Below are 14216 nucleotides of genomic sequence, written 5' to 3' on the forward strand. Positions count from 1 at the left end.
TGTATTTGTATTCTATTTTTATCTTATTGTATATTTATTTTATTTTATTCTACTGTATATAGTATTTTATTTTATTCTATTCTGTACAGTTGTGTACTGTATTTATTCTTATTGTATTCTAATTTTTGCCTCATAACTTTTGCACTGTCCACTTCCTGCTGTGACAAAACAAATTTCCCACGTGTGGGACTAATAAAGGTTATCTTATCTTATCTTATCTTATCTTAGTTAGTAGACTTGCCAACGACTCCTTAAAGCTTTAAAGCTTCCTTTAGCTAGAATGGAAAAAGACACAAAGCTGGATTTATTCTGTCTTTACGCTGCACAGCTGCCTCTTCTCTCATTCTCTCCCCCTGCCTCTCCTGTTGCTACTTCAATCATGAAACTGATCAATGATCAGCTGATCGGCTTTTCTCTCTTGTTTATCGCCCACTTTGTGCCAGAAAGAGGAAACCAGCGGATGTCGCGCTAAACAACAGCAGCACGTTTAAGCATGATCAGCTGTTGTTAGAATTTATTTAATATTAATTTCTAGTATCAGCTGATGTTGGCTGGAGCAACAGCTGTAAAGCTGCTGGTCATGATGTCGGTTTGGATATGTGGTGAGAGGGAAACATGAAGATGAAACCAGGAGATGTCCTTACTGAATCATCAGAGCTGAACAGGTGATGGAGAAACAGGTTTACCTTTTAGGTGACATGAATAAGTTGAAGTTATGAACTGTTTCTGAGAGACAAATAACACCAGGATCCTTTTTTAGGTAGCTGACAGCTGGTAACTGTGCAGGGGCGGATCTAGGAAAGTTTTGCCAGGGGGCCAGGTAGGGCATTAACAGGGAAAGGTGGGCACAAAGAAATACTTTTCTTTCTTATTCTCATTTAAAATGTCTAGCTTTTATTAAATAATTATCTAAATCTTACAACCAAAGTTTTTATCTGACGTAAAATGTATAGAAATCATACATATACCAACAAGACAGTGTGCATATGGAAAAGATATAAATAAATCTTATAAAGTTTGTATCTGTCTTGTGTGAAACTTGTATGAAAAGCATACAAGAGTAAAAACAGATATAAGATCCCTTGAAAGATTATATAATGAATCTTGTATGTTTTGGATACTAAAACAATATATGAAAGTAATGAGAAAGTGGCCACTTTCATGAGTAAATCATGTAAGTTTTTATTATTTCTTTTCCATATGGGACTGTCACAACAACAGCATTTGTTTTCATTCAAAGTCTTTATGGCTTTAATACCTGGTGGGCCGGTCTGTAGTCAAAATGCCCGATTTTCTGTCCCAGTCCAGCCCTGCAGGTTAATACTGGCAGTGTCACCATGCCAGCTGACTGTATTTCATCATCAGCCAGTGTTGCTCTTTGTACATCAATATTACCAAAGTTTACCATAAGGCAGCATAGAAAGTATTTACTTGCTTTCAGGTTTTATTCAAATGTTAGTCTTTTCATTTGTTTCCCCACTTTTTTCCTGTTTCAAAATCAAACACCAGTTTGTGAGAAGATTATCTTCTTTTTTTAACAGGCAGATAAAGTTTTACATTGGCATTGGCTAATTTGTCAATTGTTTGTTACAAATGTTCGTATTTATTCAAAAATGTTTTTGCCCAAAACATATGTGCACTATATGTCAGTAAAAATACTATGCAAATATTGCTGTCCTTGAATGCTGAGTAAACACTGACAAAGCACTGATTGTATCTCTGGTACTTTATCAACGCAGTATCTAAAAACTTTGCACCGTAGTGGTTAAAATCTCATTCTAATAAGAGTTAAAAGCGCATTCGGTTATTAGGTTTACAGGATTATTGAATTATGGTTAACGGTTGGTAGAATTTTTTTAAACTTTATCTGCCAATTACATCTGCCACCCTTCTCCAAATCTGTGCCCCTACCTGGCCCCCCCAACAAAAATTTTCTAGACACGCCACTGATTCTGTCCTCATTTTCTTTCACCGAAAAATTGTTTCCTGCAGTGCGTCTTTCGTGCTTGGCTCTCCTACCTTTGCTAACGTGAAGCGCATAGCGCAGAAGCCGATGCTGCATTCACTTACACTCGGATATCTGAGCTTCACCGTGAAAACATAATCGGACATTTGATATTTGATTGAATTTTATTGTTTTGCCTTTGGGGTGGCACCTGGGGTGGCCAGTCTGGTTGGGGGGGTGGCCTGTGCCCCCCCAGGCCACCCCGCTGGACACGCCACTGTATCCCAGGACAGAACCCTGCCCCACCATGAGCCTGGGTGGATACGTGGTTATTAATATAAAAGGACCAATACTGAATATGAATATTTCATGAAAATTGAATTATAATACAAATTAGTAATAAGGGTTTCTCTGCGCCCTTATCTACTCCATACTCAGCTGCGGGCAGAGAGGGTGACAGGCGAGGATGGCACTGAAGAGAAGATGCTCAGTTTCTGGAGTCTCCTGGTCCTGTCAGTATTAGTAGGATGCATCTGCTGTGTCTTCTCGTGGATGCTCACCTACCTTGACTCATTCCAGCCTGGTATGGATTTCCCAACACTGTGGACAGTGGCCCACGTCAGAGACGTTTAATATTGATTACATATGTCTGAATTGCTAACCCTAACCCTAGCTCAACAGACCACAATGCCCTGGACTGTCAGTATTATTACATGCTGTGAACATAAGTACCTTTGATCACAGTTTATGTTGTAAAAGAGAAGGAATATTGAAAAAAAGATCAACATTGTGATATTATTTGTTCCAAACTGACCAGAAACATGCTTGTCAGACTCTCACAGCAAAGGATCAGACTCACTGTGCATGACAGCTCGGGCCAATGATGTCTTTTAGATTGTCAGTTGTTTAGTGCTTCTGTACAGTTAGGGTCACGTCTCTATTTCAGAATAATTAATATGCGGAAAACACAAAGTTGATTGTCTTCCAATATTCTAGCATAATTAAAAAACTTTGACTTTGTAAGTACATATTATTAGTTCTAATGCCAGTATAAGTCTTCATAACTCCTGCTTTGAAATACTGAACTTTAAAGTTTACCTGATGAAAGAGTTTACAGTGGCACTGTCAGGATCATTCTGACTATAAGATCACTGTATTAATCTGAATCCTTCTGAAATGTGCTGTGAATGAATGCTGATGCAACTCACTGTGGGAAAGCTGTTAATAAAATGAATCTGTGACACATGCAACACGTTCACAGAGGAAGAGGACACAAAGGGAGGACACGCAGAGGCTGTGTTGAAGTCAGAAATCCAAATCTTTATTAAAAAAAACAGGCAGCGGTTACAAACAGGCAGACAAGCAGTCCATCAAACAGTCTACAGGGTCAAACATACAGAGAATTCAAACAGCAGTAAAAAATAACTGGACACTGAAAAACTTAAAGCAATGTGTGACGCAATAGAAGGAAGCAGTGCAGTATATTCACTGAATTATCATCAATTACAAAAGAGAAAAAGGACGATTTCTAAGGATTATTTTCTTAAATGCAATTAGAGTGTGGCTGGTAAAGATGGAAACATACAGAATGTAAACTGTGTGAGTTTGGTGAACTTTGTTAGTAACAAATGAGGTAAAAAAAACAACCCCAAAACATACAAAACACAGAAAGAGGCTCTCAGTATTCATTAATAATTAGAAAGAAAAATTCTGGTCGTGGATTTTTACAGTCTTAGTTCCGCTCGCTGTCATCATTATAATCATCATGATCAATGGCGAGGTCCTGAGGTGGGTGGGGCTGTCTCTGGTGATGTCACCATGAAGGAACAGCATCTGGCACGTGTTGCTGAAACATCCCAGTACGCTGGTGTAGTTTCCTCTCCAGCTGTTTGACATGTGACACTTGAACATTAAGGGGAAGAAGAAGAAACAGTGTTAGGTCAGGTGACCACATGGTTTCTAAAGTAACTGACAGGAAGTAACCAGGCCGTCAGAAATGGATGGCATGTGTTTAGAGTTACTGGAGTTGGGTAACTCTACTTACCAAAAGCAGAAGCACACAGATGAAGGATCAGATGCTGAATGTTGCAGGAACATGCTCATGTGCGGTGGTCATTCAGTGCTGCTCCGGCAGGTTAGACAGTCCAAGACTGATATGCTGACCATCTGAGAGTTTGAAAACACACATGCAAAGATTTATTTTGTGTTACAGTCAAAGTTGGATGTTCATTTTTGTCCTTTAAAAATGTTTGTGTATTTGAAAGCACTAACATTTAAGGATGACTCTAATCGTCTCTCTCTAAGAGTGTCTCCTTTAAAGGGGAGACAAGTGTATCCACTGATCTACGTCACTTTACCTGGATGATGACTCCTCTCCCCCTCACTCAGAAACACTCCTAATATAACCAAGCAAATAAATAATATTGAAGATTTACTTACATCATTACAAAAACATCAAAAACATCTCCCTTTGATTCTATTTCTCCATTCCTGCTGAACATCAGGCAACAAATATCTCAATAAATCACAGTAAAATGTAAAGCACATGTTTTCTCTGCTTTGTCTAACCTCTGCAGAGCCTCTGTCAAGAAAAACACATCTGTAAGCATAAAACAAATATACATTCATAACACGTCACTGGACAAACCTCGGTCAGTTGATTTCCTCTGTGCAGTGCAGATGAGCATCAGTCAGCGAGTGACTCTGCTGGTTCTTCTGAGGAAACACCACCGTCTCTCCACACCGTCACCATCTGTGAGCACAAACTGCCGCTCTGCCAGCATGTAGGAATCTCATATCACACACAGGGGTGAAGAAACATCAGAGCTCAACTTAGGATACTTTAGATCTAAACAGATCAAAGTAGCTCTTAGTTTCAACAATCAGTGAACAGACAACCAATGATACCAAACTGATTCTGTATGAATACAATATGGTATTTTCAATACAGGTGTCAAATTAATTTATTAAAACTAATACAGATATATGTATATTTTTTTGATAAATTCGTTTGCTAAATTATAAGGATATATATATTTTTTTCATTTAACAATTGCAACTAAAAGAAATTAAATATTGAACAAAAATATATTGTCACATTCTGAGCATGCTCAGCATGCTGACAGACTTGAAGTTGCTACAGATTTTAAGAAGTGATAATTATAGGGAAGAAACTTCTCTTTTTCATCCGTTTAATCAAACATTTGATGCCTCAGCTGTCTCAGTCCTATAGCGTTCTGCAACTACAACTAACCTGAGGCTTGGATTTGGCTGCAGGTGCCCCTGTACATCCTTCTCAGCAGCACACATGTGGGTACCATTTAATCCCACTTCTTCCTGAGCTTTGCTTCACCATAAGACCAAAGGTGGCATCCTGTGTCATAGTCTTATCATCATCCAGAAGAAACATTTGAAGAAACATCATGGAGAAGAAACATTTACGCGCCTCCTGGTTTTGTTTTCTGATCCTGCGAAAAGACTGAGGACAACAAAGCCCAGAGAACACGAGATACACAACATCCAACATTCAGACTCAACAGCCTCCATAAATGAAGAGCACCAGGTTGGTTCAGTTATAGTAGATATAAGCATACTTCACATTACTGGGTATGAATAATAATGAGGAGGCAAACTTTGACGATGCAGAGCATGATGTCCCATCATCAGACTGTAAACAAACATCCACCAGGCTTCTTTGTTGCCAAAATTGATGATTCTCCTATCAGGGATCAGTAGCGTGTATTAACCTGTGGTACAAGCAGCAGTCACTTAAATATTACTGTTTCAGAGAAGAAATCTAGGATAGGGCTGCTCAATTAATCGAATTTTAATCACGATTACGATCTGGGCTTTCAACGATCATTAAAAATGACTGAGCCGATTATTAGCCCCTCCCTCATTTATCCGCGACACCTTAAAGGCCGTCTGTGAAAATATTGTCGGGCATAAACCGGTCCGTGGCGCAAAACAGGGTGGAGACCGCTGATTAAGAGGACCCGAGGTAAGCTCGGAAAGCTAAGCAGAAGTTATTTGGAGAGTGACTGCCGTTGGTTGAAAAGAGAGTTTAAAAAAAAAAAAAAAACTTCAGTGGTGTTGCACACCATTTTATATTATTTTTTTAAAGTCATTGTTAACCCTTTAAAGCCGGTCAGAGCAGTAAGCTCCGTTTTGCGTAACTATTGTTAAATCCCTGTAGAACCTGAACCGTGTAAGCTAGCGCAATAATTTGTTTTGCATATGAAACCGGAGGAGTTGTACTTACATCTGATGCCATCAGCTTGTCCTCAGTCACGGTTTCGTTCCACATATAGCTTTGCAAAAATTGCATAAAAAGCGCTTGCAGGAACAAAAACATAATATTCCAGAAACACGCTTTGCCGTTCCTGTCAGCTGTTCGTAACACTTCCCACAGTGAAATGATGCACATGCTGTTTTCTTTGCAAATTTGCATCATAGGATTGTTTTTTGTTTTTCCTGCAGTATATAAAAATTGCTGTATCTCCAAAATAAAACTATGAAGACACTCAAAATAAATTTCCTGTGGTGGGAAACTATTTTTTTGCAACTTTATTGTATTTAAAGTTTTGAGGGATAAACCTCTTAAATTTCTCCAAGTAGAAATATATGTAAACAAAACAAAAGCGATTTTCAATTTTTTTTGTAGTTTATTGCACTTTTTTGCAATTTATGTAATTACTATGGACTTAATGCATACATATTATTAAAATATGGGCTATAACAGTTGTATTGATGTATAGCAACTTGAAATGCTCCCACAATAATAATAATATAAAATAATATAAAATAATATAAGCTCTGGTGGACTTGGTTCTATGGTAGGTCTTAAAGGGTTAAATAAATATCGTCAAATAATCGTGATCTCAATTTCAGTGAAAATAATCATGATTATCATTTTTGCCATAATCGAGCAGCCCTAATCTAGGACATAAAAGCCAGGGTGGGAGGGATCTCTGCAAACTGACTTAGGTCTGCAAGTGTGAAGCTCAACAAAAATCTGACTCTCCAGTCACAGACAAACAAAAACTCCAGCTGGGAGATAGAAAACGCTGTCTGGGTCCTGCTGGATGTTGCTGGTCAGAGTCCACACATTAGCAGAGTGCTTCTTGGTCCCACTGACCCATGTGGACAGCGACTGTGGAGAACTGTTCTGGAAAACAGAGAAGAGAATTAAAATAACAAAAAGTAGCAGCAGTTCAGATCTGATTTAATTTAATTTCCTTCACACAGCACATTCGTCCAGGCTGACAGGTAAACATAGAATTAATCTCAGGTAACATGACTCATAGTAGAGATTCAGTAAGAAAGATTGCAGGCTCTAATATTATTACCACACAATCCAAGGACACACCAACAGCTCCGATTTGTAGAACTATTTAAACAAATGTCTTCTGAATATTCAATTCAGGTTCACAGTGGGAGGTGTTGTGGAATTTTTTAAATAAAGTCTGCAACACAGAAAGAGCTGTGCTCAAGCTATTTATTACTGCGCCAACACACATCAAACATCACAGTTCAGTCATGTCAGCGCTGCCACAGAAGTGGTGCTCCTGCTCCTTTATGCATTCCAAGGAAGAGGGAGGAAGTTACAAACGGATCCTACCACACTTCAACGGATCAATGGTTATGCTGTTTTGTGGCCTTATCAGCACCTGTAAAGGGAGTTGTTCTCTCAAACTGCTGACGCTGAAGTAAGTTAATCTAGTTTTAGAAACTTTCACTGAACAGTAACAGTGTCACAACTAAGCATATGCATAAGCACTTAAATACTTTAAATGAGAATAACAGAAAATTTCTATTACAGAGGCTAGAGCCTGTCCCAGTAGTCATAGGTAGAGCACACCTGGACAGGTCACCAGTCTGTCAGAGGACTAACACAGAGACAGACACCAGAGTAACAAATCTATTTAAAATTAATGTAAGTTTGCTGCAGCTGTGTGTAGATGTGTTTCTGTGCTCACAGTCCACCTCTCAGGAACCTGCAGTTCACTTTTAGTCAACTTTAAACAGACCTCACAAAAGGCTGATGTGGCTGGATCAGTAGTCTGATTTAAGTACGATACCTTTGGCCAGGGATTAATCTGGTACATCGCTTCACTGCAGTGTTACGTATTTTCCCCACACCTGAATAAAAAAATACTGATATATACAAATAAGAGCTTCAGCTCATGCAGCCTGACTCAATCCTAAATGTTCAGCACACAGAGACACAGAGGTACCGTTTAAAGTTTAGTGTTAACCTGAGTCACTGATCATTTGCAGTATTACAGAGTCTGGCAGTCTTTGCATGATGTCCACGTCACTGTAAGCTTCTAGCTGACTCTCAGGTGTGACAGGTGTGCCAGCAGGAAAGAGTAATAATAGCCTGCATCCTGAGGTTTGTCATGCAGGATTAAAGAAGCCAGGCTTTGTTCACACAGCTAGGATTGTATTTTACACTGACCCTGGGTCAGTATAAGTATCATACAGTTTAAACGAAGCACTGAAACTTGCACATATTTATTACAGATGCACTGAAGCTATATAAGTTTTGATCAGTTAGCTGGCTTGAAGCATTCAGGTGTGCCTTAACAGAATGCCATAATCTTTCCAGGAGTGGATGTCCCAGAAAATTCACTCCAAGCTCAGACCATTGAATGCTCAGATAAAATTGCAAAACTCCCAAGAGTTACATCTCAGACTCTACAGGCACATTAGAGTTCATGAGAGTATAATCAGAGAAAGGCTGAACAAATATAGCTTGTTTGGAAGGGTTGACAAGAGAAAGTGTGTTCTTTCTAAAAATAACATAACAAGACAGCTTTGTTATGGAAAATAAATATCTGAATATATTGCAAGACTTCTTGAACAATGTCCTTTGGAAAGACCGGACCGAAGTGGAGATTTGTTTGGTGAAAATTACAGCACACCTCATATCAACTTTCAAGCATGGTGGTGGAATGGTGATGATTTGAGCTTGTTTGTCAGAACCAGGATGTGGGTACTTTGCAGTCATTAAGTTGACCATAAACTCCTGTAAACCAAAGTATTCTGGAATCAAACGTGAGGCCATCTGTCTGACAGCTGAAGCTTGGCACAAACTGGGTCATGCAACAGGACCCAAACACAGCGGCATAAAAAGAATCAAAGTGCTGCAATGGCTCAGTCAAAGTTCAAATCTCAACTCGATTGAAAGGCTGTGGTGGAAACTTAAAGAGAGCTGAGCATGAATGAATACCCTCAAACTTCAATGAACTGAAGCAAGAGTGCAAAAGAAGAATGGTTCCTCAACAGTGATGTGAGAGACTGTTAAAGCCATACAGAAAACAACTGCTTCAAGTTATTGCTGCTAAAAGTAATTCTGCAAGCTCATGTATCACAGGGTGCACACGGGGCTGCATGACTGTAACATTTTATGTGATATGTTTATATCACATTTTATCAGTGGGATGTTTCCAGAGTTATAAATGTATTTTATGTTATTTATATGGAACTAATTCACAAAAACAGTGACCTCAGGGTTTATATTGTGAGGTAAAGACTAAACAAGATTAGAAAGTTGAGCCTGCTCAACCCACTGAGCCATTCCAGCACCTGAAGTTGGGCATTTTATCATTTTATCCATAAGGTATACTTAATTTTGGAGCCAGACTCAAGCCACTGCAGTTTTCAGCACTTCTCACTGGTTTGGTTAAAATACATGAGACAAAAACTGTTTTCATTGGGATGTACTTACTTTTTCACATCTTCCGACAGAAACTGTTTTTGTATACTTTTGCCTGAATGGCCCGAATGTGTAATTAATCATGTCTGTCACAGCTTTGTGGTTGATTTAAAAAAGAAAAAATCATATGCGACAACATGAGTTTATCATTTATTTATTTAGAATTAATTCTCTGGTTTGTAACATACAAGCCTGTTGTACAAGGAATCTTACAGAGAGGTACAACTTTTTACATTTGACTCTGTCATGTACGTCGGCTCGGATTTCCACTTTGATATTCAAACAAGGGAGACGTTGCTCTCATAGCTTAAGTCAGTGTCAGATCTGAAATGTCAAGAGTAGCATTAAAGGACACATGACAGTCCACAACCTCGTCAAATCACACTATGTACTATAACCACCCAACCGATGAAAGATAAGTTAAATGATCACATCATCAGGGTATACTCAGTACAGTTTTCAGTCATTCAAAATTCCCATTGAGCTGTATCACTTGAATATTTGTCCATGCATACATAGGTATATTATACGATAAAAAATATAGCATTTGGAATAAATACTGTAATCTTAGAGCAAACTGTCAGACAATACTTGTTATATACTTTTCACAATACTGTATGTACATATACATATATTTGGCTGGATTTACAGGAACAGATAACATACATATTTAGTCCCGTGTGAAACAGATTTGGTTTCAATTCTTTGGTGCTCATGTGAAACCTTATAATATCTGGGTCACAGGGGATTAAACATATAGATTTTCATAGAGACTTATACGCAGGCACGGAAGACCAGATAATTCTCGCAGCGCCCTCCCGATCATCCTTTGGCTGTCTGCAATGCAGGAAGCTACGGCTGTACAGACTCTTATTTTTGTTCCTTCATACACAGACAGTCAGTGATGATCAGATGCGCTGCACAGAGTTAACATTGAGATTTACTGATGTTGTGTGAATGCAGCGTCGTTGTGGAGAGAACCTGTGCTACTTTGTGAGCCCCCACAAATACTTATCTGATTACTAAGTCAGTGTGAAAAAAGGTATTTTCTTGTGTAAATGTACTATATAAGTCAAAGTATATAGATCTATATAATATACTTCATTTAAAATGAGTCCTGCGTCATGGTCAGTCTACATATTTTTATATTTGTGTCCGAAAACATTAACTAGAATGACAAACCCCACTGCAAAAACCCCCCCAAATTAATACCAATTAAGACAAAATGGTAATGTATTCCAATGACATGATGTATCACTATGGCCACAAATATTCAACTGCTAATCCAGTTTTATTAATAAATGATAATAACAGCTGATAGGTTTGATTTGTCTGTATGCTAGAAAAATGTTCAGCGTTTCCTTTTGTTAGCTGTTTGGAGTGTAGCTTTTTTTCTTTTGTAAATTCAGACTGGATCATGGTCATAGGTCACATATATGGCAGTTGTTAAAGTAGTAAGTGGTATTCCCCTTTAAATCCCACCTCCAACTCTTTAAAAAAGAGAACAAAGATCAGAGTAGTCATAAATATGATCATAATCAGGTGAAAAGAGAGGCTTACAATGAACTTGATCGATTTGCCTATCAATTTTCTTTTCTAATTTAGGCTTACTCCCCCTATTTCCTTTGCAGTCCATGAACTACATGAATTATCTAAAATTAATAATAATAATAATGTTATATTACAGATCATTTTATGCCATTCTGTTGTATCATTTCAGCATTTCATTTAACTGTAAACATACGGGACTGTTTGACATCAGCAGCGGTCACTGAGTGGGAAACTGTAAACTTTATTTTAAAGACCGCTACTCCTGCTTCATATTAGCTCGGGAATACGAACGTAGGTTTGCGGTACAAAAACATCAACACTGTGGAAAACATCTTATGTCTTGTGTTTTCTGATTAAGGCTCGACCAAGGTCACTCACTCGACCTACTTTATGACTGACAGTAAGGTAGTATTCAATTGCTATTGCTTCTTAAAACGCAAACCCAAGTCCCAGCCCTACCTTCAACCCAAACCTCGGGTCAGATTTACCATGTTGTCTTACCGTTTATGAAATGAGACCTCACGAAAGCAAGGACGAGACGATGTGTCTCGCCACGCGTAATATATATAACCAGACTCATTCCAATGTCTGCCACATCCACTGACAGTCTGTGTCTGTTAGTCGTAAAGCCCATGCCAGTGTATTTAAACTTGCTACATTAATTTCCTGGAATGTGTCACAGCCAGCCTGACATTCATTGTGCATTTTGTAGCAGTTGCATACATGGTTTGATTTTAAAACGAGTAGGCGAACAAGGCATACAATATATTTGAACTGAAGGCGGGAGATGCAGAGAAAGAGAGAGTCGCTATGAGAACAGACAGTACTACAACATACTGCTGTTTAGTACTATAAGACAGCCAGTAGGGGGAGTAAACGTATTGGCATGCAGTACAATCTTCATAACAGAAGAGCGTTGTCTTTCTTCAGCCTGGTCATGTTGTGGTTATAAAAAATAGTTTAATGTCCCACAGAAAGGATTTGTTTCTCATTAACACACAGCTGATGAGCACCCATGTCCCACATGTGAAAAGCGATGGGTAGTACGGCAAAAACGATACACTGAATGTCAAATATATTCTGTTATAAGTTATATTCTGTTATTTAAATTCCTAATGAATGCTTTTCGGAGATATATAATTTCATCTGGACACCAATATTATAGAGGACTATTTACGAAACACATCAACAATTAAAAAAAAAAGTGCAGTAGAAAATACAGTTTTTGTGATTATAATCTATTCTACATAAAGTATGTCCTCAATAATGGCTTATGTCCAAATACGTAAAGACTGATTTCAATGTCATGAAAGGGAAAAAAATAGAAATAATGTATTATTTCATATTCTATATTTGCAAAGGTAGGTCATGTGCTTAGTATTTTGCTTTAAGAGTTAGCTGATGATAGGAAGCAGCAGTTCAGAGGCTCTCTCTGTCCACTTGCTAGGCCGCCCAATGTGTTGTCCTGCTTTATAGTCTCACCCTGTGTCCTACTTAACATCCCGTCAGTCACACATGACACTGTGGAAACGTCTTCTCATCAGGCTGTCGGGACCCTCAGCAGTGGACCTGAGCGGTTGATGCAGCATATCCATCGACACCCACCAGCATTACTGGCATAGACGTGGAAGAAAAGCTCCTGCCACGTCTTATGATGTGTGCGGTACCACCGTGTGTTTATTTCAGTGTTTTCTCCCCACGTTGGCGGCCACGGTTAACGGAAACAGAGCAGTTGAGCGGTTGAATGGCGAGCTGGGATGGTTTGGAGAACTCTGACTCAGAGGAGGTCTGCGGTGCTTGTGGACTCAGAGGTTTGGACCTCAGCGTTGGCCTTCAGAAGGTCAATTATGTCTTGTTGAGAGGCTCCTTCTGCCACCAACAGAGCCGTCTGACCGTTCTGGGTGGGGGGGAAAACAGACGTTTCAAAACACTGCAGTGACTTTTTTGAACCACACAGTGGCAGTGTTGTTTTGGGCTAAACATATTCTCTAGTAACTGAATATCAGGAGTATGGTGCATGCTGAACCTGCCCTGACTCTGTATACTAATAAACCCTTTTTACATCCTACAGCAATTGTCTCTGAAATAATAAAGGTTTTAAGCCTGGGATGTTTTGTATTGATGTTAAGCTTAATACAAGTAAACCTTGCATTTTGCTTATGAAACATATGTAAGAAAATTTAGAGTATTTTTTTGTGTATTTTCATCTTGTGTTGTTACTTATTGCACAGGCAATATGATAAAGTAGCGACAGGGATGACACACTGTGACCAGTATGTGATTGATCTCTTGAAAATGCACTCAAATATCTAATCACTGCCACTGTCACCTACTTACTTATTTGATCATCTTTATTTTCTTGCAAGCATATTTTTAAAAATTAATATGCACAGATTACAATAATGTTGTTTTTTTTTTTAATGCAGCAAAGTAAAATAAATAAACGCTGTCGGGCTTGTGCTGTAATTATGTACCGTGCGAGGATTTATGGCAAGCACTCAAGTCGCGCTCTACCAGCAATTATCAGAAATAAGAATGCTTATCGGTGCTTGCGTCCTTACGGATAACAATCTCCCCAACCCGCTGCTACAAATGCTCTTCAGAATGCAATCACTTGCAAGCACATCTTACAGTTTGAGAAATGCGCTTGATGCCAAGACGTCAGTCAAATGATACAGCTGACAGATCTGCAATGTCAGGATTCTGCAAGAATATTTTTGCAGATTACCTTTGTGTTTTTTCCTCCTTCTTTTAATTCTATTAGGCCACATCCTGAGACATGAGCATAAATGTTCTGTATCACATACGGTGCCTACTTTTAATGTTGTTTTGGGGTAAGATGCAGCACGGTGTTTGTTGCAACACTGTTGCTACTCTTCCTGTGGCATTTACAAAGACTCACCTCCACACCTGCATCCATCCTTTTTTTGCCACAGGACACTAAGTGTCTTTGCTCTCCATTTAACGCAGCCAGTCCATTTGCCTCTGTGTTTCTAGGAC

General features: G+C 38.8%; 1 protein-coding gene and 1 long non-coding RNA gene across 3 annotated transcripts in view; both read right to left on the reverse strand.

Annotated features, from left to right (window-relative positions):
• Nucleotides 1–3244: 3244 nt before the first annotated feature.
• Nucleotides 3245–5333, reverse strand: LOC113009234 (uncharacterized). Its single transcript, XR_013902998.1, has 5 exons — nt 5199–5333; nt 4593–4718; nt 4303–4341; nt 3990–4111; nt 3245–3847 (listed from the first exon to the last, which is right to left on the reverse strand). It is a non-coding gene; the product is annotated as an uncharacterized LOC113009234 (long non-coding RNA).
• A 1256-nt stretch (nt 5334–6589) lies between these two features.
• Nucleotides 6590–14216, reverse strand: part of kank4 (KN motif and ankyrin repeat domains 4) — a 106245-nt gene continuing 98618 nt past the window's right edge. The window contains exon 10 of one of the 2 annotated variants that reach the window (XM_080292188.1): nt 6590–7112. In XM_080292188.1, the coding sequence (XP_080148314.1) occupies nt 6972–7112 (141 nt within the window). In that variant the 3' untranslated portion in view covers nt 6590–6971. Of the gene's footprint in view, nt 7113–12606; nt 13114–14216 lie in introns of those variants that run through there. The other variant, XM_026146223.2, reaches the window with a different exon arrangement.

This window comes from Astatotilapia calliptera, chromosome 17 (assembly GCF_964374335.1).
Source record: "Astatotilapia calliptera chromosome 17, fAstCal68.1, whole genome shotgun sequence".
NCBI classification, from domain to species: domain Eukaryota; kingdom Metazoa; phylum Chordata; class Actinopteri; order Cichliformes; family Cichlidae; genus Astatotilapia; species Astatotilapia calliptera.